The 27,871-nt window shown below is 35.1% G+C and overlaps 1 protein-coding gene across 1 annotated transcript; it reads left to right on the top strand.

Annotated features, from left to right (window-relative positions):
• Window positions 1–146: 146 nt before the first annotated feature.
• LOC126966701 (vacuolar protein sorting-associated protein 16 homolog) lies at window positions 147–27,638 on the top strand. Its single transcript, XM_050810904.1, has 15 exons — window positions 147–390; window positions 471–660; window positions 743–889; window positions 1,095–1,221; window positions 3,554–3,687; window positions 4,438–4,613; window positions 5,908–6,154; window positions 6,502–6,758; window positions 7,599–7,737; window positions 9,342–9,476; window positions 20,838–20,999; window positions 21,851–22,070; window positions 23,517–23,694; window positions 25,066–25,266; window positions 26,937–27,638. The coding sequence occupies exons 1-15, from the start codon at window positions 341–343 to the stop codon at window positions 27,079–27,081; spliced, it is 2,508 nt and encodes an 835-aa protein (XP_050666861.1). The 5' UTR covers window positions 147–340; the 3' UTR covers window positions 27,082–27,638.
• The last annotated feature ends 233 nt before the right edge of the window (window positions 27,639–27,871 follow it).

Here is a 27,871-nt window from a genome sequence, read left to right as displayed (position 1 = left end):
GAATTACGACCATACTATGCTATGACGTGTGATGTGCTTGTGACATTGACGTATCTATTGAATTATTTATGACATTGACTTTTTCACCAGAAACAGTACAGTATAAATTGAATATTTATTTACAAAATATGAACCTTCAAAAATTGTTGTTATTTAAAATGGAGTGAGGTTTAGCTCTCAATTATTCATTTATTGAGTTTAAAATTTTAAATCGCAGCACATTTAAATCAGTGCTAGATTGTTATCATTTAAGTTTTGCTTAGATTGAGTATTCTTTTTTTTTTTTCAAACTATTAAACTATTTCATGTTAAAAAACTAAAATATTTTCAAAGCTTCATAATGTCTGCACTTTTGACTGCTGATTGGTTTCAATTGGATTCCTATTACCGGTATGTGTCATTACTATATTTTAATGTTTAAGATTTTCATTCATAAATATGTTTTATGTACTTTTCTTTTCCAATTTCAGAAAATTCGATCTTTACAACATGGTATGGTCTATGGACGAAGGACTTGGTAACATGATAGTTGCAGGGGCGCCTTATGGTGGACCAATAGCTCTAGTGCGAGATAGAAAACAACTTGTACGTGTTATGACTACAGCAAAGCCAGTAATTACAATATATAATGGAGTGGGCAACATAATTTCAAAAATTTTGGTTGGTAATGTACAAATGTATTTTCTCCTACAATAACAATTGATGTCAATAATCTATTCTTATTTATTAGTTTTAATTTCAGTGGAACAATGGAGTTCTTATACACATGGGCTGGTCTAATGCAGAACAATTGCTCTGTGTTCAGGAGAGTGGTGATGTTCTAGTATATGATATGTTTGGTGCTTATCAAAAAACATTTAGTATGGGACATGAGGCTCGGGACACTAAGGTAAAAAATACTTCAAAATGGTAAGACTATTACTGTGCCCATCTTACTTCCAGCATTATATAAATTCAAATACACATAGTCCTACTTAGAAAATGATTAATATTGTATTTAAATTATATTATATTTACAAACAGATAAAAATTGTTTTAAATGTAATGGAAGAATCGTCTTTGAGAATAGCTTTTTCATCAGACTTATATTTCAGGTGTGGAAAGCCCAACTGTTTTCAAATCCTCTAGGAATTGGTTTAGCGGTAATCACAACTACTAACCGAATGTTCTTAGTGAGCAATGTTGCTGATCCAAAATTAAGATTTGTGCCCGACTTGCCAAGTGAGTATCCTTTATTTTATAACTGGTCACGGAAATGAATAACCATTTGTTATTTTTTACTCTCATCTCTAACCCTCACTTCTGCGATTAATTACACAAATTAAATAAGAAATTTTTTTTCATTTAGGATTTGTGTATCAATGTAAGAGGTTCGAATCCTGCATCATTCATAAATTTTGTTTTAAATATCACTTGTGCAATAAAAAATATTGAAATAAAATGAAGGTGTTATTCTATTGGCACTAGTGTGTACTAACACAGCTTAATTGAGATCAGTCAGCCAAAGAGATGTTTATAAATATTTTAGAAAAAATAAAAAAACAACAAATATGCCTTATTGTATGTAGCAATGTGCTTTCCTCCATTGGAAAATTAATATTATCTTGGTCTTATTTCAGTTTATAATATAACTAAAACTATTCATGTCCTGTTGTTTTAGTATTCCTCATTATTATTATTCTATATTATGATGAATACAAAATGTGTACAATACAATAAAGTTAACGGCTTTTAATTACATATTGCTATATATCAGCTTGGAGATAGAGAGTCACTCAAAGAAAAATTTAAAGAAATAAATATTATGACTGTTTATTGTCAGAACATTTATGAAAACTTAATATACATTCACAAAAATCGTCACCTTTTTGCTCTTGATGGTGATTTTCATTATTATAATGTAAAAGAAATAAGGGATTGCTTGTAACTAATTTTACTAGGCTTCATAAGATACATAATACCTATAAGGGTAAATGTATATATATTTTTTTTTATGGAAAAGGAAGACAAATGAGCGTACGGGTCGCCTGGTGTTAAGTGATCACCGCCACCCACATTCTCTTGCAATATCACAGGAATAACAGGAGTGTTGTCGGCCTTGAAGGAAGGTGTATGCGCTTTCTTTGAAGGTACCCATGTGGTATCGTCGGAATGATATCCTAATTTGTGGCGTGTCGTGCGAAGGTGGAATTCGGCGGCAGGAATCAGGTGAAACAGCTCTTCGGAACACTCCCCATGATAAATGCTGTAGAGGACACGCAATGAAGCGATGTCTCTACGCAACGCCAAGTCATCCAGCCGTTCATAGAGCATGGGGTCCCCGACAATTCGAGCTGCTCTGCGTTGTACGCGGTCAAACGGATCGAGCTGATTCTGGGGTGCACCAGATGACAGCAATACTCCATATGTGGCTGGACCTGCTCTTTGTACAGCGCTAGAATGTGGGCCGGCTTGAAGTATTGCCGTGCTCTATTTATGACGCCCAGACGCTTCGAAGCAATTTGGCTTTGCTCTCCAGATGGCCGCGAAATTGGCAATTGCTCGAGATAATGAGACCCAGAATTCCGATACTAGGCGAGGCTGTAAGGGAAGTGTTGTCGAAGAGCGGTGATACGACAAATGGTGTTTTAGTGATAAACGCGCAAACTTGAATCTTCTAGGGGTTAATTTGGACATAGTACAACTTACCCCATTCCGCGACCTTCTCAAGGGAGGACTCGATAGAAGACACAAGTTTCTCCCGGCACTGGTCGACGATTTCTCGCGAGAGACCTGCATGGCCCGTGTATATGGCATCGCCCGTGCTGTCGTCTGCATAGCAATGTATGTTGGAGGTGTCCAACATATCATTGAAATGCAGAAGAAACAGTGTGGGAGATAGCACACAGCCTTGGGGCACTCCAGCGTTCACGGGCATAGGATTCGAGCAATGACCGTCGATAACGACCTGAATGCTGCGCCCAGTGAGGAAGCTGGAGGTCCACTTGCATAAGCTCTCGGGAAGCCCAAATGATGGAAGTTTTGCGAGAAGCGCTTTGTGCCATACACGATCAAAGGTCTTCGCTATATCCAGGCTAACTGCCAGGCCTTCCCACTTGCTTTCGATAGCCGCCGCCCATCTATGTGTTAGGTATACCAGAAGATCACTTGCCGATCGACCATGGCGGAAGCCGTACTGTCGGTCGTTGATCAAATGGTGACCCTCTAAAACTATATACTTTTATAATAAAGTCCTAGCCACTGTTACAACATTATCTATTAATAAATTTAAATGTTTTATTAAAAAATGTCTCCGTCGTAAATCCTACTACTCCACAGCTGAATATTTAAGTGATCGGACAGCCTGGGACTAGATTATGATTATAGTAATGACAGTACAATATTGTATGTTTTATTAAAAAGAATGCTGGCAGAGTTTCTTGCGCGGCTTCTCTCTCAGAGCGCCATTTGTTTCCGAAGCAGTAGTAGTATCTAGTATATTAGAAATGACACCAAAAATAATTCTAAAGGAGTCAATTTTGATAAAATAAATGCCTTTTTATGTCTTTTACAGAAGCCAACTTACCAATAACATCATGGTGTATTTTAAGCACTGGTCAGAAATCATCCATCCAAGTAAGTTTTCTTGTATGCAGAGATAAGGAAGTGTTCAAATGCCAGCTTGGAGAGACAAGACCAATATTAATGGTATATTAGTATTATTATATTATTACTTTTAAATTTTTATCATAATACAATGTATATCGACATAGTTCAATTCATTTTCAAATATTTATGCTACTAATCAGTTTTATTATATGACCTTAGATAAAATACTTACCTTAGTTATTAATTTTTTTTAATGGAAGAGGAGGACAAATGTTCATGTGTTTGTTCATCACCTGATGTTAAGTGATCACCGCCACCCACTTTCTTTTGCAACACCAGAGGATTTACAGCAGTGTTCCCGGCATTATTTTGATTTTTTTATGAAAATAAGGGACGAGACAAGTAGAACATTCAGCTGATGGTAATTGATACGCCCTGTCTATTACAATGTAATGCCGCTGAGGATTCTTGAAAAACTCCAAAAATTCTGAGTAGCATTACAATTGTGCTCGTCACATTGAGACATAAGATGTTAAGTTTCCTCAGTAATTTCACTAGCTACAGCGCCCTTCACAACACAATAATGCTTACACATTACTGCTCCGCGACAGAAATAATCACCGTTGTGATACCCATAATCTAGCTGGCATTCTGTGCAAAGGAGCCTCCCACTGGTAAAATGTCATATCATGTGGAAGAAAGTTTCTTGAAAACCCTACTGTTGAGGAAAGCCACACATCCAGAAATTCATCCGTGATTTATTGATGTACTGTACAAAGGTATTTTCAGATGATAACACACCGATTACTAGTATCCAAATTTATATACCAAAATTTTATTTGATTTCAGAAACCAGAATTCAAGAACTCCTATACTCAAATATTGTCTATAGTGCCATCTCAAAATGGTCGCCATGTTGCCTTGTTTACGGATTCTGGGTTCCTGTGGATTGGCTCTTCAGACTTCAAGAATAAATACTGTGAAATTGACACCGGCTATATAAAAGTACCATCAGAACTAGTATGGTAAATTAATGCTACTGTAAATGTTTTCTATTTAAGACATCTCGCAAATAGCTCACTGAACACTTCAAGCTAAAGAAGCAAGATAAAGTTTAATCTTTTGAATTACATTATATCCGAATACTAAAAAATCTAAATATTAAATACTAAATATTGACTTAGAGACTTTATGTATTGCACATATTAGTACATTAATAATTTAAACCATACTTCTACTTACAATTAGTCCATTTTATTTATCCAATTTATGTGTAATTATTAGAGTATATTTATTGGAAGTAAATCTTTATGGTAAATAATTAAAGATTTATCAAAACAGGTAATTTCAGTTTGTGCAAGTTATATTTAATTAAGGTATATGAGATATTCCACATACCTACAATCCAATATGGTCAATATTGTGGCTATATAAATAAAGTATGAGCAATAAGTCTTATAATTTTTTTAATTCACAATAACTTTCAGTAGGTGTGATTTCGAATAGGCCTATAATATTATGATATTGTATAATGGTGTGGTTGGTATTACTTAATAACATGGGCATTCGGAAAAATACCTGCATATAATAAATACCAATAAACTATTGACTGTCTTATAGAGTTCGCATGCGCCTTTTGTGGTTGAAGTGTAATAATAACTTACTTAAAAAATATACAAAAAACATATTTTCAATAAAAGAAAAGCACTTGGCATACAACTCAGAAAGATGTACTGGCTAATGTCACGGCACTCAAAATTGTCTCTCTGTAATAAATTACTCCTATATAAAAGTATATTAAAGCCTATGTGGTCCTACGGAATTGAGTTGTGGGGAACTGCATCAAATTCAAACCTGGAAATACTCCAACGCTTTCAGTCTAAAATGCTGCGGATCATAACAAATTCACCTTGGTATATCACCAACATCCAACTTCACCGCGACCTGAAAGTACCAATGGTCAAACAGGAGATTCTTAATAAACTCAAGTCTTATGCAAAACGTATTCAAGCCCACCCAAACGCACTCGCCTGCAATTTGATGAGTAAAAGTTGTTTCAACAGACTAAAGAGAAAAGCCCCTCAAGACCTCAATATTGTATAAGATATTGGCATTAAAAAAAATGGATTGGTCACTGGACTAATACCATTCCAAGACTAATTTGAACTATGTAACCTTTAGCCAAATGCCAAGTGATTAGGCAGATTGCAAGATAGTCAATATTAAAAAAAAAAAAAAAATATACAGTAGTTTTTGGAAAAAAGCATTCATTGTAAAACACCAGAAACACTATTTCAAGTCCTTTGTTTGTATTGACAGGTGCGGTTCCCAAGCTGTGATCGGTCACTGGGAAGACATGATGTGTATCTATGGATTTAATGGTGCTAACATACCATACCCATATGATGGACCATTCCATATCATACAGGAGATGGACTGTGTACGCGTCGTCTCCGAGATGACGCACGAACTGATACAGAAAGTGCCTCATGTGGTCGAGAAGATATTCAGAATTAATAGTACAGCTCCCGGCTCTTATTTGGTTGAAGCTTCTAAACAATTCCAGGTACAAATTTATTTTTAGTCTTAGAATAATTTTAGTAGAATAACTAAAAACCACGAAAACCAGTATTTGTGAGTTATACATAGATATTTATTAGTGTTACACAAATTTAATTACATTATATATATGACAGCTATTGTAAAATACTGTGTGATTAAAAGAGAGGCTGTTGAGTGTCTTGGAAGTTCTTCTTACAAGCTCTACTTTTTCCCAACATATGTCAGATTGAGTAATTTAATAGGAATATATGATTTAAAAGCGATTAGTTTAAGCTTAATTATCTAATTAATTGCGAGCAAGAATGCCTTTCAAGAGGTGTGCCAATTTAAAGTTTAAGAGCCTTATTCCAGAAACGAAGTCACCGCGCCGATGAGTACATTCGCCTCGTCAAACCTGAGCTCTCGAATGCAGTACAGGACTGTATAGACGCGGCATCGTTCGAATTCAACACTGACGTCCAGAAGATGCTGGTGAGAGCGGCGCAGTTTGGGAAGGGATTCCTGCTGGACCCCGTGATAACCCACCGCTATGTCGACACGTGTCGATGGCTTCGTGTTTTGAATGCGATTCGAGACCCAAGAGTGGCGATACCATTGACGTATTTGCAGTATCCTTTTCATTACGAAAATTATCACTTACCAGTGGCAGGTTTGATATCTCCAAAGGTGTCAGACAAGGTTGTGTAGCCTCGCCTTGGTTGTTCAACCTATTCATGGATAGATGCATGAATGATGTGAGAGAAATGCAATGTGGAATCAATATGGAAGGGTTGTGTGTTAAGTGCCTGTCATTCTGTCATTCTTTCTTCACTCATTCGCTCCACGTGTCCAAACCATTTAAGCATTCCTTTTTCAGTCCTTGTCACAACATCTTCTTTCATATTTAAATAAAATATCCCCAGAATTTAGTTTTTCCTCTTTTAATTCGATTAACCATGTTGGCAGATTGGTTCTAGAACTTACTGCCGAAATTAAATAGCATTGTGGAGTAAAAATGGCATCTGCTGCCTTTTTCGCACGTCTCAGCCCTAATGTAATACTTATGTGCTAGTGCTTAGAAAATATTGTACTTGTATGTGTGTGTTCGGGTGAGCTATTGATAATGGAATGAATTACTGCATCGAGTATTATATATTCAATTTGTTATGTTTTTAAAGTGATAACCCTCACTTCTAGGATTAATTCACAAATAAAATTTGAAACCAATGAAGCCACAACCTGAGAGTTGAACAAATCAAACAGAATTTTATAGCGAGGCGGTAATCGAACGGTTAGCTCAGCGGTTTAGAGCACCTGCACGGAACGCCGGAGGTCGTGGGTTCGAATCCCGCATCGTTCATAAAATTTTGTTTTTCAAAAATTTTATTTGTGAGGTTATATATTATTATATGATAGATATGTTTATGTATGAGTGGATCAAAAATCTTTGAGTGCCTTAAAATATACAGAGTTCAGAATCTAGGTGAGAAGGTCTTGCTAGACAGATTGATCTGGCGGCGCCTGCACTGTCTGGCCGGACACATCGCCAACTACCTGCAGCTGAAGGACGGACAGACCCGCGTGCTGTCCCACTGGGCTTGCTATAAGGTAACACAGACCGTTTTACCGCGCTACACCCTATCCTCAAATTGTCGGGGATCTTGTACCTACCCAGCCTAAGAACGCTTCAGACCGTTTGGCCCTATCCTTATAATATTGTCGGGGTGCTAGTACCCAGCCTAAGACCGGTGCTCTACCGCATTTATTGCTATTTGACATTATTCACTGTCTGCCGACATCCGCCGTTTTTCTATATCGGTACAAAGTAGAAAAATAAGTACTAAATTATACACTTTTTATTATCTGCTTAATATATATATATATAAATAACGTGTCACGTTGTTTGTCCGCGATGGAGTCCTAAACTGATGAATGTATTTTTTTTTTCTTTATTTTTTTAGGAGCTTTTATACGTATGTACATGTCGTGTGCAATGGGTCTGCATTATAATCTAAGTACATTCAAAAATAAAAGAAAAACTTAAGATTATAATGGGGCTGACATGTACGAACGTATAAAAGCCCCTAAAATGAACGGATTTAAATGGGGATTACTTCATGGAGTGCAGTTTAGTCCAACTTGAGAGATAGTATAGTTTTTATTTCGATTTGGGACCCATAATTATTTTTATTTGCAATATTTGTTTTGTATGGACATATTTTCTTTGAGAGAATTTAGTGACGCACGGCTTGACAGTTCCGCTGTGAAACTAATTCCTATTAATTAAAAATAATTCTTGATGTTTTGAAATATTATTGGCAAATTCATAAAAAACAGTATTTTATTTATTATGTACAGAACAACGTCTGTCGGGTCAGCTAGTATTATATAGTTTCAAATTCGTATTTTTTGTTTACTGGTTGTTTGCTATAAGGTATAATCTAAGTGTAAATTTAACTATAACATCCTTATTTCTATCTCACTATGTCTATTTTATGTTTAAGTTAGTTATTTTAAGTTATGTACTTACTTCCAAATTAAATAGCACTTATTTCATTGGTTTTTTTTTTATATTATCACTTTTTATTTATTATTTTCCATCTAAAGAGTTTTGGAGTTATATATACTTATTTAGGCGCGTTATGAAAAAAATATGATATGTAAAATTACGTTATGAAAAAATTATGAAATTATGAGTGATATTTTAAGATGCGCGCGCATCACTGTAACACAAAAGTAACAGGGTGAAGTTGGTGCCTAAAAGTTTCTGACGTTGGCGACATTCAATATTTTTTTTTTGGTTTCTTCGTCCATTATTAGGACAGGCAAAGGGTTCAAGCCCGTACAGCCGTATTCGTTTTTAAATAATTAATTGTCAAAGCCATATTTGTAAGATTTTCACAATATTGTTCTTTCTACAAACGTAGAATAGCAGGAGCAATAAATAATTTTAAGGATTTTTGCTTTGTTACACCAAAGATGTATAACTTCTCGCGTGCATACATTAGTACACACACACTTTTTTAATTTCATTTTTTTTTTAAATCGAATAGTTACAGTTTTCGGACCTTTTTTGTCAAGGTGTTGTCAGATTTTCAACCTTCTTCCAAACTCCTCTTATCAGTAGACCTCCAATCTGTTCATACTTCATTACTACATTCCAACTCATCTTTCATTCGCTCATTTATAATATTATTATTTATTATTACAAGGTGACACAGCCTCACCTGGACAACGAGAGCGCTGCGCGTGAAATAGGCGATAAACTGCGAAATGTGCCCGGCATCTCCTACTCCACTATCGCCATTAAAGCTGCAGAAAAAGGAAGAAAAGCCCTCGCTATTAAGGTATGGTTTACTATTATGGTGCGATTCAGACACGCTCATGTTTTCCGCACCGACTATGTGATAGTATTCGTCTTTGATTAACGCGAGTTACTCATTTAAATAAAACACTTTTAAAGGATTAAAGCGCGTGTAATTGTTATTACATTACAACATTAAAGTTACATTTTTTATTATTATTTTAGTTAACCCGACGTATCGTGACCTTTGCAGAGCACGTTTTCAGGGGGACAGTCCCGCGAAAAAGAAAGGCGACTGGAGTGAGCGAGTTTAAACATTGACTTAGTGTTTAAAAATTGAAATAAAAAGAAATAGTGTACATATATAAGTGAATTATATTTTAAAATATAATTTCAACTCCAATATATAATATGTATTGTTGGCAAAACCTAAAAATATTTAAATAACGTAAAAAGTATAGTTTAAATTTAGTGATGTAGTGCTCGGAACTATTGCATCATCCTACATCCTCAACGTTAAGCTAAGTGACTTGTTGGAACATACCTAACGTTACATTACCGCCAGCTGATTAAAAGAAAAGTATTTTTTGTAGTGTAAACAATAGATATTAATTACTGACTAAATTAAATTAAGTGTCTATATAGGATCCGACGCAAGTTCCGAAACTTACGCGAGAGCTGATCGCTGATATAATTAAATCAAATAAAATAATCATTTTCGCATTTTCTTAAATTTATGTGCAATATGTTTATCTGACTATAAATGATCAGGTATTATTGTTATAATAACTATAGTGTAAAAACTTGAACTTACTGGCTGATTTTCGCATATTGTGTATATAAACTAGTTTCGAGCCTTGCTAAAAGTTAGACAATTTTGCAATTTTTTAAACTCATTATAATATAAAACATATGCCTGAGGTTGATCACATTTATGAGCACATTTGTAAATTATAAAATATATAAGGTGAAAAAGGACAATTTAACTCATAATAAATAATAAAACATAACACAAGCATCAGAATATTGCAAGTACCTTCATATTAGTCTATCAATCGATCCGTGGAGACTACTTGTTATGATTTTTCCTCTTATGACTAGAGGGCACTAAAACGAAACTACAAACGAATTAAATAAAAATTTGAGTCAAACATCTCTGTATTATAATAATAATATTCTAGATTAGTATTAAATAATGGAATATTATTCTACGATGTCTTCCATCACCGCTAGAAAGCTTACATCTCGACAACTGGAGAGCAAATTAGGGCAAACGCTAGACGAACTAAAAAAATACAAAAGTCAATGTGAATAACTTTTATTAGAAAGAGAAGATAGCGAAAGAGAGTTTTTAAAAATTCTGGATCAAAATAAAACTTTGAAAATAGAAATGGCAAACATATATAAAAAATCGACTGAAATTGAAGAACAAAGAGATAATTTACAGAAGCTGTTAAATAAGATGGACCAAGAAAGCAATTTATTTGACAACACTTTACAACGCTGTAACTTTCTAGAGTCAGAGCTGGGCTATGCCCGTAGGCACATACCGGCCCTTGAGGCTCAAAACGAGGATTACCAATCCTCACGAAGACAATCGTTATTTGATGAGCTAGTTAATACCGGAAATATTGCAAATAATATTAGTTGGGGCAAACATCCAACAATGACAACTGCTTAAAGAGCTATTTATTACTTAGCAAAAATAAACTGAGAAAATACTCTAGAATTAATAGATATATTAAAAAAACAAATAGATTAATAAGGAAAAATAAAATTTTCTGTAACAACACAGTATTACGCAAAGAACGCTTGCAATTATTAAATTTAATTGAAAAACATGAAGTACAATTACAACTGCACAAAGAGAATAGCCAACACATTATACTACAACTTGAAGAAAAACTAAATATTATGTCAGAAGATTATGAGATCCTAAAAAGTAGATATGAGCAAGCTCAACTGGAGACCGAAGAACATATTCTTAAAATGACTGAACTTTGCGATCTCAGTAAATATAACTACGATAGGTTCGAATCCTTGACAAATAACTACATATGTAACTGTAAGAATTCATCTACCACACAGCCTATGCAGCCTGTTGACAGCTCGTCGGTATCCAGGCAGCAGGTGAATGTGTCACCCATTACTAACGATGAATCATCCATATGTAAACCTATTAGATGTAAGGACCAAGTCAAAAAGCATAATACAATTAATAAATATTCTCAACAAAATAATAGTAGTAATGTTGTTATGTTTAATAATAATAACTTAATAATAACTTTTTTATTTCTCACCAACAACCAAAATTACAATATAGCGAAAACTTAAAAATACAAGGGATACATAAGTTTTGGTTGTGGATCGCCGGTGCCTGTGGTAGGTAATAAAATACCTGTATTACTGGTCACCAGGATTCCACTTTTACACAGTGACAAAAAAGCTTGAAATTCCAAAGGATAGAGGTAAATGTGTGTGTGTGTGTGTGTGTATGTGTGTGTGTGTGTGTGTGAGAGAGAGAGAGGGTGTATGTGCAAACATGCGTACGATAGGGTGTTCTCGGTTTATAGGTGTGCTAACTACCCAAGACCTCCAGAAGTCTCTCTGTGTGACAGTAATCTTGCAAAAGGAGCCATTCGTGTGCAGTTGACCGACATTTGTACATGTTTAGACCATACAAACATAATACCTTGTGTAGCTTATTATAAAGGTACCGTCCCAGAAGCAGAAAGAATCTGCGGCTAAATGATGTCCTTACCTTCGTAGATACTGCCACAAGATGATTGCGGCGAGTAGACTCTGGCCTAAACTCTGTTAAAGGGTGCTGTTTGATAACAATCGCCAATATGAAGAGTTGCCTGACTGTCAGAACTTGGCAGTATTCATAAAGTTCTGTTGTGGGATACAGGCGAGGCTTAAAACAACATACCTTCAAGACAGCCCTCTGTGCACGCTCCACCAAGAGAAGGTGAGATTTAGCAGCACCACCCCATGTCGTAATGCAATAATTCAAAATAGTTTGGCATATCGCTAGATATACCATTTTCATAATGTTAGGATCGGCAGAGTGACGTAATCGCCGGAAAATATAAATAAGCTTACGTACTCGGCCTGACAAGTATTCTACATGGGGCTTGAAAGTCAAGTTTTGATCAAGAACTACCCCCACATATTTTATAGATGTTACTTTTTCAATGCAGCGAATACCAGCTGAAATTTGACCGTCATTTGGTAAAACAGTGATTTGTAAGGAGTCTTCGTCTTTATGGTTGCGCATAGAGAAATGGATCATTTTAGTTTTAGCTACGTTTAAGGTCAGCCGGTTTTCTTTAAGCCATTTATTTGCTGCGTTAAATCCATCCTGAGCAGTGTTCTTCGCTTCAACGCTGTCCGGGACGTATAGTGTTATACGTCCCGACAGCGTTCCGGAAGAAAATACCAATGCTGTATCATCTGCGTAAGAAAATATTTTTCCATTATATAATTTAAGATTGCATAGGTCGTTTACGTATACTAAGAACAAGCTTAGGCCAAGAATGCTCCCCTGAGGAACGCCATATTCAATGGTAGTTTCTAAACTTGTATAAGGGCCAATCTTAACACATTGGGATCGACCGGTTAGATAGCTTTGAAACAGGGATAATTGGTTTCCTCTTATATCTAACGAGTCCAGTTTGGATAGCAATATCGAGATCGAAACCGTGTCGAACGCTTTCGCAAAAGTGCTACACATTTCTGTTTATCGTCAAGTTTTCTGACTATGTGATCCACTAAATTATGTACAGCATCAGCAGTGGAGCAATTCTTTCTAAAGCCATATTGGTTTGCAGACAGGAGATTATGTGACTCTAAGTACTTAGTGAGTCTAATATTAATAATTTTTTCCAGTACCTTAGACATCGCGGGCAATACAGATATTGGTCAGTAATTTATAATTAGACTTCGATCACCTGATTTGAAGATAGGGTGGATAATAGCCCTTTTGAAGGCCGAAGGAAATATTCCCGTTTTCAGGCTCATATTACATATATATGTAAGAGGCGGGATTATGATTCTCTTGTGCTTCTTCAAGAACCCAGTAGAGATTCCGTCCCAGCCCATAGCACTATTGTTTTTTAATGATGTGACTACGCGCTCGACTTCGGATTCGTCGGTGATGAACAGGACAAAAGAGTTGGGGCATAGAATGGACGTGTGGGATCTCGCAGCAAAAGCACTATTGTGTATTTTATCTACCAGCTGCCTACCAATATTTGCATAGTAAGAGTTATCAACGCTATGCTGTCTGTTCTCCTTTAGGCACAATAGGTTTTCAGCCGGGGACTTCGTTTTACCGGAGTTGGTAATTGATTGTATGGTCTTCCATACTTGCTTGGAATTGTTGCCGGCTTTTTGAAATTCAAGTTTTTCAAATGCGATTCTGGTTTTTCGTAATAGGTTAATGCAAAAGTTACGATATCGCTTATAAGTAACTCTCAGTGTTTCGTTTGCTGGTTCTTTCCTCACGCGTTTGTAAAGTTTGTTTCTATGACGCATACACCTCAGTAAACCTGGGTTTGATAGGTCTTTGTCTTCGAGACAATTTGATAGTTTTACTGTTAGCAGAGATAGCGTGGAGAATAGGGTCATATAAGTGTTTTAGCGCGATATTATGATCATCAGAGGTATATACAGACTTAAAGTTTATGCCGATTAGATCCTCAGTCAGCTTATCTTCGTCAAACTTTATTATTGAGGTTCGATAATGTGATATTTTCTTTTTCAAAGATATCGCAGCTACAATAGCAAAATGATCAGTGACGGCCGACTTGACAACTAGTATTTTAATAGGTAGATAACTCTTCAGGTTGAGATGATCGAGGCAAGTTCGATCATGAGTTGGAAAATTATGACCAAGAAAAAGACCATGGTGGGCCAGTACTTCCATATAGTGAATCGAGTGGACATTTGACTGCTCATTTGAAATATCAATATTAATGTCACCCGCAAGAATTATACTACCGTATGCCTTCAGCTGCTGTAATAGGGAGTCCAGTGATTGTATAAATCTGGAGGGGTCTCTGAATGCGAATGGTCTATAGACGGCAACTATAGCTATGTCAGTACCCAAAGTAACCAATAGACAGCTGGAGTCATGTATAACTGGTTCCGTGACAGTTACTTGAGTCAGTGTTGATTTGGTATACACAACCACGCCGTCGTTCTGATTATGTGTAATTTGGGTTACGTTATAGTTATACCCATCCATTAACGGAATAGTGGGGTTTTGAGATAATCGACATTCAGTTAAGACAATAATATCAGGATAGCTGTGAATCCTCTCAATTAAGGTTAAAAGACCCGGAAAATTTGCATTAATACTACGAATGTTTGAGATAGTAAAGTGATACATGAACCCGATATTGGTAATAACTCAGAACATGCTTCGGCATTGCATTGAATAGCATCACAGAAAGTGATGTTAGTAAGGTCGGATAAAAAGTCACAAGCTGCCGCGAATTTTAATTGGTATAGTTCCCGAGGTGAAAACACAAGGTATCCATATAATACTCGCCAAAATGGTATTTAGTCGCAGGTGGAGGAACAAAACAGAAATGTTGTCGTTAGGTTCAATTGTAGATAATGTAACCTTTCTTGAGTACAGTGAGGGCTCACAGAAACAATGTATCAGAACGTAGAATTCGTGTAAGTACTTAATCTTTTTGTAACAGTATGATATTGTCGATAGTTTGTATATGATTAAGCGTATATTATATGGTTGGGGGTAAACAGTGCTATTGGAATGAAGTGTAGTGACGCTGTGAGTGAGACTAGTGAAGATTCGGGGAAAACATGTATTTAGTATAAAAGTGGTTAGTATGAGCTGTTTGTGTGGAATGTAAGTGTGTGTTTGAGAGAGTAAGTTGTCAAGACTGTGAATGGGAATAAATGTTTTGCTATCCAGAAGATTAAACAATCTTTATGCAAACGCATAAACTTTCATTGAACTTTCAAAACTTTACTGAAGATTATATAACAACGAAAAATATTTTTTATAAAATCAATTGTCATTAACATGCAACGAAATTGTAGGTTTGTTGTTTTAAGATGTAAATAATACAAACGTGTAATTACAGAAATAATTGCTAATTCTAGTCACTTTTGCAGTTTCAGTTGATGTACTTGGTCTTCATTTCTAATCATAATAAATGGAGATTGGTCGTCCTTTCTGACATACACTTTACCATAGGCTGTCCAGCAATATTTGTAAAGTCCAGATCGGGTTAGGTCTCGGGCGAGGAAGTGTAGACGGGACCCCATAGGGGTTAAATGTTCAGAGAGGAAAATGGGAGTATCCTCATTGGTTTTAATACCCAGTTGTTTGCAGGATAGTTTGGACTTATGCTTTATGTTGTATCCCTTACCCAATTTCAGGACTTCCGCCTTCAACATGGTCGAACTGGTTTCCACTATTATAGGTGCGTTACGTTGTTCGTTGCTCTTAGTATGTGATCTATATATATCCTTTATATCAGATTTGGAAATGTTGCAGTCCAAGTTGCGGGTGAGACACATTATCATTTCGATGAGGTTATCCTTAAGTTCATTGCTTCGCCTGGGCACATTCTTTACGATGAAATTCGATTTGCGGTTTCCTATCTGGATTTCCTCAATTTTTGTCTCAAGCATAGAAATACATTTTTTGTCTTCTTTGGCTTCCCTCTCTAATAGATTAATTTTCTTATGGAGCTCTTCGTTCTGCCCAGTCAAAAATGCAATAGAGTTTTCTATGCTGACGTTGGACTGTTTAATTTCTTTAAGGGTTATATTTATCTGCTGAACCTCTCTACCGTGCTGTTTTGTAAAGGTATTCAGCATTTGGTCATCCATTTTATCCCTAGTTCTCTTGCGATTCAAGTCATAATTAGGTGGTGTCTTGTTGACTTTCCCCATCAAGTTAATATCCTTATCTGATAGTGATTTATCCATATTAGGTGTTGAAAATTGAAGATGTTCGTCAAAAGTTAAAGTTGATGGTGGAGATCGTTCACATCTAGGCATTTTATAATTTACTTTTATAGCACCTCCAATCGAAAATATTTAAAACATCAGCAGAAATTAATTTCTGCTGATGTTTTAAATATTTAAGTAGCAAAACGTAAAAAGATAAAGAAAAAAAAAGATTAAGAAAAAAAAGTTTAAGGAAAAAAAAAAGTTTAGTGACGAAGTTGGAAGACATATGTGTCTACCACTGAATAAATATTTGAATTATCAGATGACTAACTACTGTATGCCTGCCTGTTCTTACCAGGGCATTGTTAAGAATATTTGTAATTTTCTCCAACAGCATTGTAATTGTATTTATAGGACAGACAAGGAATATGAACAAAAAAGAACTACAAAAAAATGTACAAAAACTGAGTTTATTAAATGTTAGGCAATTAGTATTGTTCACTTTTCCATATAGTAGAAACTTGTCCTATGAACAAAATTATTCAACATATGCATTAAATTTATCACTCCATATGATGACCCAATATAATAGCAAATTACATGTAATTGACATCAATAATTATATAAATAGTAACTATTTTATAGAAAAGTACAATTGTATTTCCAAATTTCACATAAACAGAATAGCTGTTGCATTATCATACTATATAAATAACTCAACCAAAAATTTGGTTAGCCTGACTGCCTCTTTTGAGCAACATACTAGTTGTAGTTTACAGACATGTATGGAAAATTGTCCAACTAATGATTGCCAAATTGCCTCTATTGGACAAGCAAATAGTTTTAAGACTTTAGAAAGCATTCCAAACAATTTTTTTTAGATAAGTGTACAATAGAGAATACCTCTAGCTCAGACTTTTTGTTAAATGCTTATTCTTTTAAACATTCAAATGTTAAACGAAATACAAAAAATGTTAAACTTATAAACTTAGTACACCAAAATATACAGGGTATGCTAGGTAAAGATTTGGAAATAGAGTTATTCATGAACTGTGACAACATAGATATACTGTGCATTACAGAACATTGGCTAAAATGTCATCAGTTAATTTTTAATTTAAATAGTCACCAGATTGGTAGTTCATTCAGCAGAGAACAAGCCATGGTGGCTCTTTAATCCTGATCAGTAATGAACTGAAATATAAGGAGCGGAAAGACATTGTCAGACTCTCAATAGAACGGATTATTGAAATAGCCTGAGTTGAATTGGATCAATTAATTATTATGAGCATATACAGACCACCCTCGTATCTGTCATATGACAGTTTTGAAAATGTAATGGAGAAAGCTCTATCAATGATTTGTAATAAAAATGTGGAGACTTCAATGTAGATTTATTATTGGAAAATTCCTCTTTGTGCATCAAATTAAAAAGTTTGTTTCAATCATTTAACTGTAAAAATATATTTTTAGAACCTACTAGACTTACATCTTTTTCAGCAACATGCATAGACAATATTTTTACAGATTGTAATACAATAACTAATAAGTATATTATAAGTAAGCTTACTTCTGACCACTGTGGTCAGCAAGTACAATTTAAATTGCCTAGTATAACAAATAAATCTAAAGAAGAATGTACTGTAATAACAAAAACCACAAAACACTTTGAAATGTTTAAACATAACTTGATGTTAAAACTACCATCACTTAAAGTATGTGAAAACCCTAATACACATTATAATGCATTTTTTAAAATTGTTAGTGAGGAATATAACTCAGTATTTACACCCAAGACTATTTTTGTAAATAAAAGGCCATGCTTTAGTGACTGGGCTACTGTAAGCATCCATAAAAGTAGAAAACGACTGTATGAATTATATAATGAGAAAAAATTTAACACAAGTGTTAAATTCATTAGTTATGTTAAAAAATATTCCAAAATATTTAAAATAGTATGTAGAACAGCTAAATCTCGTTTTTTAAGTGAAAAGATTAAGAATAGCAATGATAAAATAAAAACCACATGGAGCATTATTAATGCTGAGACAGGAAAGTCTAAATCACATAAGACTGATTATTGCCTACAATATAACGGGAAAACGGTTAAATCAGAAGGTGAAATAGCTTCATTATTTGACAATTTCTTTTTGAATATCCCAATCTCAACAACTGAGTCCCTAAATTCTTCACCTCTACTAGCTGAAACTATGTTGAAAGAAAATGTCGAAGAATGTTCTAAATATTTTAAATTTCAATATGTGCACTATACTGAGGTCATTAAAGTATTTAACTCTTTAAAATTAAAAAATACAATTGACCTCTGGGGTCATTCTGTCAGTTTAATTAAAACTATAATCTCTGTCATAGCTCCACAATTAGCAATAATATTTAATAAATGTATTGACTGTGGTACCTTTCCTGATCTGATGAAATACAGTAAGACAATACCTGTTTTTAAATCAGGTTATACTAGTGATCTCTCAAATTTTAGACCTATATCTGTATTGCCTGTTTTCAGTAAAATCTTTGAAAAACTTATTTTAAATCAAATGCAGACACACTTTAGTACTTTGCTGAAGTGTAAACAGTTTGGATTTACGAAAGGTCGCTCAACAACTGATGCGGGTGTTGAGCTTATTCATCATATCTATGATGCCTGGGAGGATTCAATGGATGCCCTCGGTGTTTTTTTTGTGATCTATCTAAGGCATTCGATTGCGTCCAACACGAGACTCTTATCAGGAAATTACAACACTATGGCATCAGGAACAATGCGCTGACACTTATTAGTTCTTATTTAGAAAATAGAATTCAGACTGTTGATATAAATGGAAAGCGCGCCCCTGGATCAACCATAAAAATGGGTGTCCCACAGGGTTCAATTCTTGGTCCATTTCTATTCTTGATCTATATAAATGATTTGCCATATGTTGTTAAGGATAATCATGAAATTGTTCTATTCGCTGATGACACATCCTTTTTATTTAAGATTAAAAGACGTGAATCAGTCTTGGATGATGTAAACAATGCTTTGTCCAAAATTGTTCATTGGTTCAATGCTAATAATTTGCTTTTGAATAGTAAGAAAACTAAATGTATTAAATTCATAACCCCAAATGTCAGTCAGGTGAATTCAAATGTACTTGTGAACGGGGAGTTCTTGGAACTTGTAGACACCACAGTTTTTTTGGGTATTACTTTAGACGCAAAACTCCAATGGCGTCCACATATAGCTGGTTTGGCGAATAGACTTAGTTCTGCAGCATTTGCTGTAAGGAAAATTCGCCAGCTCACAAACGAAGACACGGCACGTGTTGTATATTTTAGTTATTTCCATACTGTTATGTCTTACGGTATATTACTGTGGGGACACGTTAGTGATATTCAAACGATTTTTGTGCTGCAGAAAAGAGCTGTTCGAGCAATCTACAATCTGTCCAGTAGACATTCGTTGAGAGATAAATTTAAGGAGATCAACATATTAACAGTCAATACATATTTGAAAACCTAATATTTGTGCATAAAATATAGATCGTTTAAAAAAAAACAGTGACATTCATAACTGCAACACTAGAAATAAACATAATCTTGCTCTGATTCACACAAGGCTAACGAAAATAGACAAATCATTCAGAGGACAATGTATATAATATATAATAAAATCCCTGAAGAAATTTGCAAACTACAATTAAAAAAGTTTAAAATATTTGTTAAACAGAAACTTTTAAAAAAAGCTTATTATACAATTAAATAGTATATAACAGATAAAAGTGCATGGGATTAAAGCAATGTAAATAATTTAGCAGTAGGACTGTATTATTCTATTATTTGTATATTTTCTTGACTGCAAAAAGTTATACGGTTATCCTATTTTGAGAAATAAACTATTTGAATTTGAAAAGAAAAATAATAATATACATGATACTTTTACCCAAAAACTAATGTAAATACAATTACACGCGTTTTAATCCTTTAAAATTTTTTAGTTAAACGACTAATTGATATTAAAAACGCATTTTTAGACAAACGGTGCCCAATGATGTACCCAAAAATAAATTTGCGCAATAATGAAGCGCAGTTTTTAGAATCAACGGATAGAAAACGTTGGCGAAACTGATAATTAGCGCTATCTTTTCCATGATCTAAGAAGATCGAAGTCAATAGTCTGAAGGGTGCCGTTGCTAGTGAAATTACTGGGCAAATGAGACAATATCTATGTCTCAAGGTGACAAGCGCAACTGTAGTGCCGCTCAGAATTTTTGGGTTTTACAAAAATCCTGAGCGGCACTGCATTGTAATCAGGCAGGGCGTATGAATTACCATCATCTGAATGTCCTGCTGGTCTCGTCCCTTATTTTCATAAAAAAAACGTAGTCGGAGGATAATTTAATTTTAATTAATACTTAAGATTTTTGATCTGTAACCTTGATAAAAATATAAATTCATTTGTCCAGAAATTTTCCAGATACTAGAATACGAGAGTCGGAGTAAGCTGCAGGTTCCTTTGCTGCTAGAGCTGGGTGAAGGCGTGATGGCGCTACTGAAGGCCACCAACAGTGGAGACACCGACCTCGTGTATATGGTGCTTCTGCACCTCAAGGAGAAGATGGGGAAGAATGAATTTGAGGTTTCTCATCCTTATGAAAATCTTTCTGAGTCATTTGGGTTAATTATACTGTACGAATACACCCACTGTGAAATCAAATCAAAGTATTACATATTTGATGTGACAAACCGCCTTGTTTATTTATGCTTGATTGCAGAATATTGATTTGAAAAAAAAAATAACAAAAAAACAAGGGACCTGAAATAAAACTATTCCAAAAAAATAGAATATGGACTAAATATTAAAAAAATAATTGGGTATTTTTAAACAATCTACTTAATCTAATTCTAGTTACAAATATTGTTATTTTTTGGAATCGGTGAAAAGTCGTAAAGTTGAACAAAGAATTAATATCAAGATCTATGAACTTCACGTCTCTCGAAGGGTTGGCTCAGTGTCGCAGGTTCGAGTCCCGCATTGTTCATAAATTTTATTTTCAAATTTATTTTGTGTAATTAATCCCCAGAAGTGAGGGTTATCACTTTAAAAAAATAACAAATTGTTTAGACTGTTTATTTGCTAAAATTGTTCTTGATGAACAACATACCTACTCTTATAGATCTAAGCTTTTTTTATGAAAATAAGGGACGAGACGAGCAGCACGTTCAGCTGATAGTAATTAATACGTCCTGCCCATTACAATGCTCAGGATTCTTTAAAAAACCCAAATATTCTGAGCGGAACTACAATTGCGCCCATTAATTTCACTAGCTACGGCGCCCTTAAGACCGAAACACGATAATGTTTACACATTCTTGCTTCACGTTAGAAATAGGCGCCGTTGTGGTACCCATAATCTAGCCGGCATCCTGTCCAAAAGAGCCTCCCACTGGTATAATAGCTATGACCTATTCTAGTTTGTATTTTTCCAGCTCACAATTCGCAGTATGCCGTTGGCGCATTCCCTGTACATAAAGTACTGTGCGAGTCACAATCGGGACGCCCTGAGACAGGTGTACGTCCAAGTGGATGACTTCCACGGGCAGGCAACCACTCACATCCAGGATGCCTTGGAACAGACCAACCCGGGCAGTAAGGAGGCCTCGCTTATATCCGCGAGAGAGTGCTACAAGAAAGGGAAAAATGATTTAGGTGACGTTCAATTACAAAGTTTATTAACATTAAGAGATTCTTACTAACTACTACTAGGGATAAACAAATAAACATTTGTTTAAAAAAATATATTTATAAAGTGGTTCGTTCGCAAGTTCGCGCTCTTGCGGGCACGCGCCAGGAGGAGTACCGGATGTGTTAATAACGCAGTTCCCGGACTCCTCCTATCAAGGCGCGGTATGGTACACCGTGTGGTTTTAGTCGGTTCTATTCCGACATACCACCCTACCGAAAATCCCGGTGGGGTGACGGCCCGTGGGGGCTTACACACGATAAAAAAAAATTACTATAGGGGTGGCAAACTACAGGACTTGTTATTTTACTGGCCTGTTTTCGCCTTAGGGCAAAAATGCATGTAATCAATCTAATTAAAAATAATACCTTAATGAGGGTCAATGGTATGCATTTTAAAATTTACCGCTTCGGAAATTGTTCGGAATTAGTTTGGCCTAATTTTTTTAAATAAAACGTGTTTTACCAGTTCTAAGTAACTTTAATAGTAATCTTATACAGGATGTCCCAAAGTTATGGGACATGAAGGGAAAGTACCTTAAATATCGAAGATAGGCTATTTTACTAAAAGAAGACTATGTTATTTTTAAAAGTTAGTAAGTAATTCTGCATTCAAAGATTTTTTAAAAAGTACTTGCCTCGTCTGGGAATCGAACCGACTTAAATGTAAAAAAAAAACACCCCTACCCTAAGAAGAGTTATTAGTTTTTGGCCATTCTTTCGATTGGCATCATAAAAGTAGGGGTGTTTTTTTTACATTTCAGTCGGTTCGATTCCCAGACGAGGCAAGTAATTTTTATATAATCTTTGAATGCAGAAGTACTAACTTTTAAAAATAACATAAAGGATTCTTTCAGTAAAATAGCCTATCTTCGATATTTAAGGTACTTTCCCTTCATGTCCATAACTTTGGGACATCCTGTATAATAATCTAATATGGGAATGATAAAGCAATTTCGTATATCACAAACTAGTCTGGTTTTCAAAACAGAGTATATTAATTATAAAATGGACGAGAATAAAGTGAGGCAAATAAGTAACGCGAAAATAAGATGCAATATAAAGCATATCAAAATAAATTATTGATTTTAGTTGTTTGTTCTTTGTTTTTAGTTTTTTTTATTTGTACTATAGTTCAAATCATACGTATTATTCTAGTTTACTTCAACTGTTATCTATATAAGTAGTTAGCCACATCCAGTCCTTCTTATTCCGTATATAAAATGTATTGATGTTGTTTTGTTGAGCAATTTTTATGTACCTTCATTTTTTGTAATTGTTCACTTTGTTTGTTTTGCATGCTTAGTCATAGAAACCTGAAGTAATATTATATTGTATATTTATGTAAAATTCTTATGTAAGTGATTTTATATTAAATCTCATGAGAATAAATGTCTTTAAACCGATTCTTAGGTGCATCAATCTGCGAAGACGAACGGAAACTGTGCAAACAACAGTCCAGTCTGCAGGAGACTTACGGAGTTAGCTTTGTGGGTCTGTCCGTCCACGACACTATCAAGAAACTTCTAGAACAAGGGGAGATCAAGGTCGCTGACAAAATTCGTACAGAGTATAAAGTGCCGGATCGCAGGTAATTTGTATACCAACTCCTTTCAATTAAACCCATTGACGTTCTATAAACAACTACTCACAATCTATCTATCTATCATCTATATATCTATCAAAAGGTCGCCAAAAATGTCCGAGCGGCGTTCTATATAGGTATGCATTAACTTATACAGATAACATTACAACATAAATTGACACCTTATTTCGTGGAAGCAATTTTCATAGTCTTTGTATACGCTTATAACAAACTCATTGATTATATTACAAAACCGACGTCTCTTTCGCACATTTCGCGCGCAATATTTTTTGTTTTAGCAATTGAAATGTAAACATTTAGCAAAATGATTAAAAACGTCAAGTTAGTAACACATTTTTGTTAATTTAAAAGCGCACTTGAAATACGATACACTATCCCTGAATACTTGTTATTGCGTGGCGTTGTATTCAAAGCGCGGTGGACACACAACTAAACTCTGTCTAATAGACGCGTAGGCAGAGTTTTGCTTCAGACAATTTTTGATCGTTATTGTCTTTTTATTTATTGTACGTTAATGAACCTATTCGTGTATTTTTTTATTATCTCTTTAATAGTGTGTAGCAAACGGAGGAAACATTTTGCATGTTCTTGGTTTATTCTCAGGTATCTATCAACATTACACCAAGATTATTTGTAAGGCCTATTATGTTTTAGGTGGTCCATTAGGAAGCAAACGTGAATCGGTTAGGCACAGTTTGGTGCGAAAATAGTGAATATCATACCCGATTCTCAATACGGGGTAATGCAGATGGTAGTTATTTAATTTCGTGCTAAACAAGAAGGCTATTCGCGTTATACATAACCTTTATCTACACCAATGCTTTAAATCGTCTATTAAAGATTCTGAAACAGTTAGCTTATTGCGAACATTAAAACACCCAATGTTCTAATAACCATTACATCATCAAAACGAGTGTTGTAATGTTGTACTGAATTTCATAACAACACTCCCATGTTTTTTTTCGATACCTTCATGCGCAAAGAATTTCAACAGACAGCCACATTCTTATTGCTCGATGCGTGGTATCTGTATGAATTTCAAAAAAAGAACATTTTCGTTTACGCGCGTTCCACACTACCAGAACGTCGCGCGCCGTAAAAAAAAAGTAGGTTATTCGAATCCCCGCCATTTTTCTTCGATATTTTTATTGTTTTGTTTTCAAAAAATATTCTGGGTGTAGATAAAGTCTTGTAGCAACTGTTGATAATTAGTTATTAAAACACTCATGTGTTGCTATTATCACACGAGGCGAAGCCGAGAAAATCCACATTCGTGTTTTAATACCCCTTATTACACAACAGTTGCATAAATAACTAACTCAGCACCAGTTTAGTTGATGTGCTTGTAAATTTCAGATACTGGTGGTTGCGGATTATGACCCTGGCCGCTAAGGGCAGCTGGGCAGAGCTCGAGACTTTCTCCAAGTCGCGGAAGTCACCGGCGGGTTACGAGCCCTTCGTTGATGCGTGCTTGGCATACAAGCGGCCAGACGAGGCAGCCAAGTATCTACCCAAGTGCAAGGATGAGCTCAAAGTGAAATACTATGTAAAAGCTGAGTATGTAATAATTTTGATCTTTTTTTTATATTATATAATTTATATTTAGACGACCCATATAGCCCATTGGTTAGTGACCCTGCTGACTGAGCTAGAGATCCCGGGTTCGAATCCCGGTAGGTGCTTTTTTTTGATAATGGTCAGAAATATCGACCATTTATATACATTACATTGCATTAAAATTATGACATCACTTCTATAATTGTTAATATTAACGGCGGCGACAGTTCGATCGCCCGCCAGATTCCAATGTTATTTTCCAGTCATATACGACACTATGTCCAGTTGGCGCGCGAGTTGAATGCAGTCGGGGCCGGGGTAAACAACTTCATCATCTCCCCCCGCCTCCTACTACTCCTCACCTCGCGCGCCTACAGTGTAGTGATGTGCCGTAGTCGTCGCTTACCGTGTTATCACGTTAATACTAGAGTTGCGATCCCTTGTAATTTTTTTAAGTCATACTTCTTTGGGCGCGTTATGAAAAAATCATAAAAGTCAAATTTTAAGATGCGCGCGCATCACTGTAATACAAAAGTAACAGTTCGGGTGAAGTTGGTTCCTATAATTTTCTGACGTTTGCGTCATTCGTTTTTTTTGGTTTCTTCGTCCATTATTAGGACAGGCAAAGGGTTCAAGCCCATACAGCCGTATTCATTATTTAATAATTGATTATTGTCAAAGCAATCATTGCAAGATTTTTACCAAATTGTTCTGTCTAAAAACGTAGAATAGCACGAGGAAGACGATTTTAATGATTTTTGCTTCGTTAGAACAAAGAAGTATAACTTCTTGCATGCATATATAAGTACATACACTTTTTTTGATTTTTGTAATGACTCCTCCTAGACCATCAGGTTCTGTTCCAAAGTAAACGAAATTTTATTCATTGCTAAGTATGAGAAATAGCGAAAAATGGTTTAGACATGTCTGTTGAAGAAAGGCAGAACAAATGATTATGGTCATCAATTATAATACGGTCACAGCACTATCGTATTCCTGGACTCTGCATTCAACTCGCGCGTTATCTGTTGTTGAACAATACACAATGTCCATCGTGAATGGGATCTGATCACTCTAATATAGGATACTCTAGTTGGAATGGAGACAAATTATATAAGATAAACCGAAACTATATCTTTCCGACATGAAATTCTTCATGAATGCATTTGGAACCCCTAACAGTAAGACATAATAGTGTGTAGGTTCTACATCCTTGTTTAGGTTGAATGAACTTTTATGGCTGGCATTCTCGTTGGCTGCTTTCATTATATTACTAAATTACATATTAAAATTTAACTACATTTAAAAATTCAAAATCTTATTATTTATTGTTAGTACCTTAACTTCAGCCTAATAATATAATTAAAACAAGAGAAGAAAATTTAAATTAGTTAGTTTTTGTTTGTTTCTTAATAATTAATGTTTTGATTAGTATTATAAGCCCCTCTTTGGGTGAAAGCTTCCTCCATTTTCTTTCATACTTCGCTAAAAGGCATAAAAAGGAATTTATTTTCTCAAAATTTTAGAATTCTTTTTGAAGTCGTTTCTAATATAGCACTACTACCGCTTCGGATATAAATGGCGCTCTGAGAGAGAAGAAGCGGCGCAAGAAACGGCAATGACTATATAGTATAGAAAAAATGTACATAATTAATTTCGTATAATTCCAGGATGTATGAAGAGGCAGCTCAAGAGGCTTATGAACAGAAGATGGAGAACGCTCTCTTGTACGTTAGATACAAGTGTCCCGCGAGTGAACACGAAAAGCGTGCTAAGATATCTGAGCTTCTGGCGAGGTTACAGAGTAAGAAGTGATTAAAACAAAGACTGATTGTTTCTGCCCCAGTAAGTAAATACGGGCAAGACGTTCTATAAAATAAAATAAAGTTATACCTGTGAATAAACTGCGAATATGCAAAATGTTGACTATATCGCTAACACCACCAAATACAATGATATTTCTGAAGTTTTCCGAATGTTAAGCTGACTTGTAGATAAAAGCGGGAAATGATATACGCCTGAATAAATCAATCATAAGCAAAATTTATATTGGTAACATTTTTCATATTCTTAGTTTATTCTCAGGTATAACTTTATACCAAGTTTATTTGTAAGGCCGTAGTCCTTTAGCTCTATTTGTAAATGCAAATGTTATTTTTCGATCATATTGCAAAAATTATTGCCAAAAGTAAAATGCCAGCGGAATTTATACGACAGTATAAATTCCTGTCGTCTAGCAAAAATATTCAAGCAGTACTAGTGTAAAAGTTTTGTGTACAAGGCTGCTGAAATTGAACTGAAGCAGTCCAACAGTCTGAACTTGTTGACTTGAATTGTTAAGCTTTTGACGTAATGTATAAATGAATACGTGTGTTTGGTTTATTTATTTCAAGTTTATTTCCAGATCATTTCTTTAATCTCTCCTTTATATGATCTTCTCGTAAAATATCACATATTTTGCGCCGCTAACTATGGGTCTCATGAGGAAGCTCATGGTCGCTCTAGAGGTCAATGGAGAGGGCTATGCTCGGAGTTTCCCCGCGTGATCGAATCAGAATTAGGAGATCCGCAGGAGCATCAAAGTCACCTACATGCCCCAGAGGGT

This window comes from Leptidea sinapis, chromosome 11, assembly GCF_905404315.1.
Source record: "Leptidea sinapis chromosome 11, ilLepSina1.1, whole genome shotgun sequence".
Taxonomy (NCBI): domain Eukaryota; kingdom Metazoa; phylum Arthropoda; class Insecta; order Lepidoptera; family Pieridae; genus Leptidea; species Leptidea sinapis.
The sequence above is the reverse complement of the archived record's forward strand: the minus strand, read 5'-3'. Positions and strand labels throughout refer to the sequence as shown.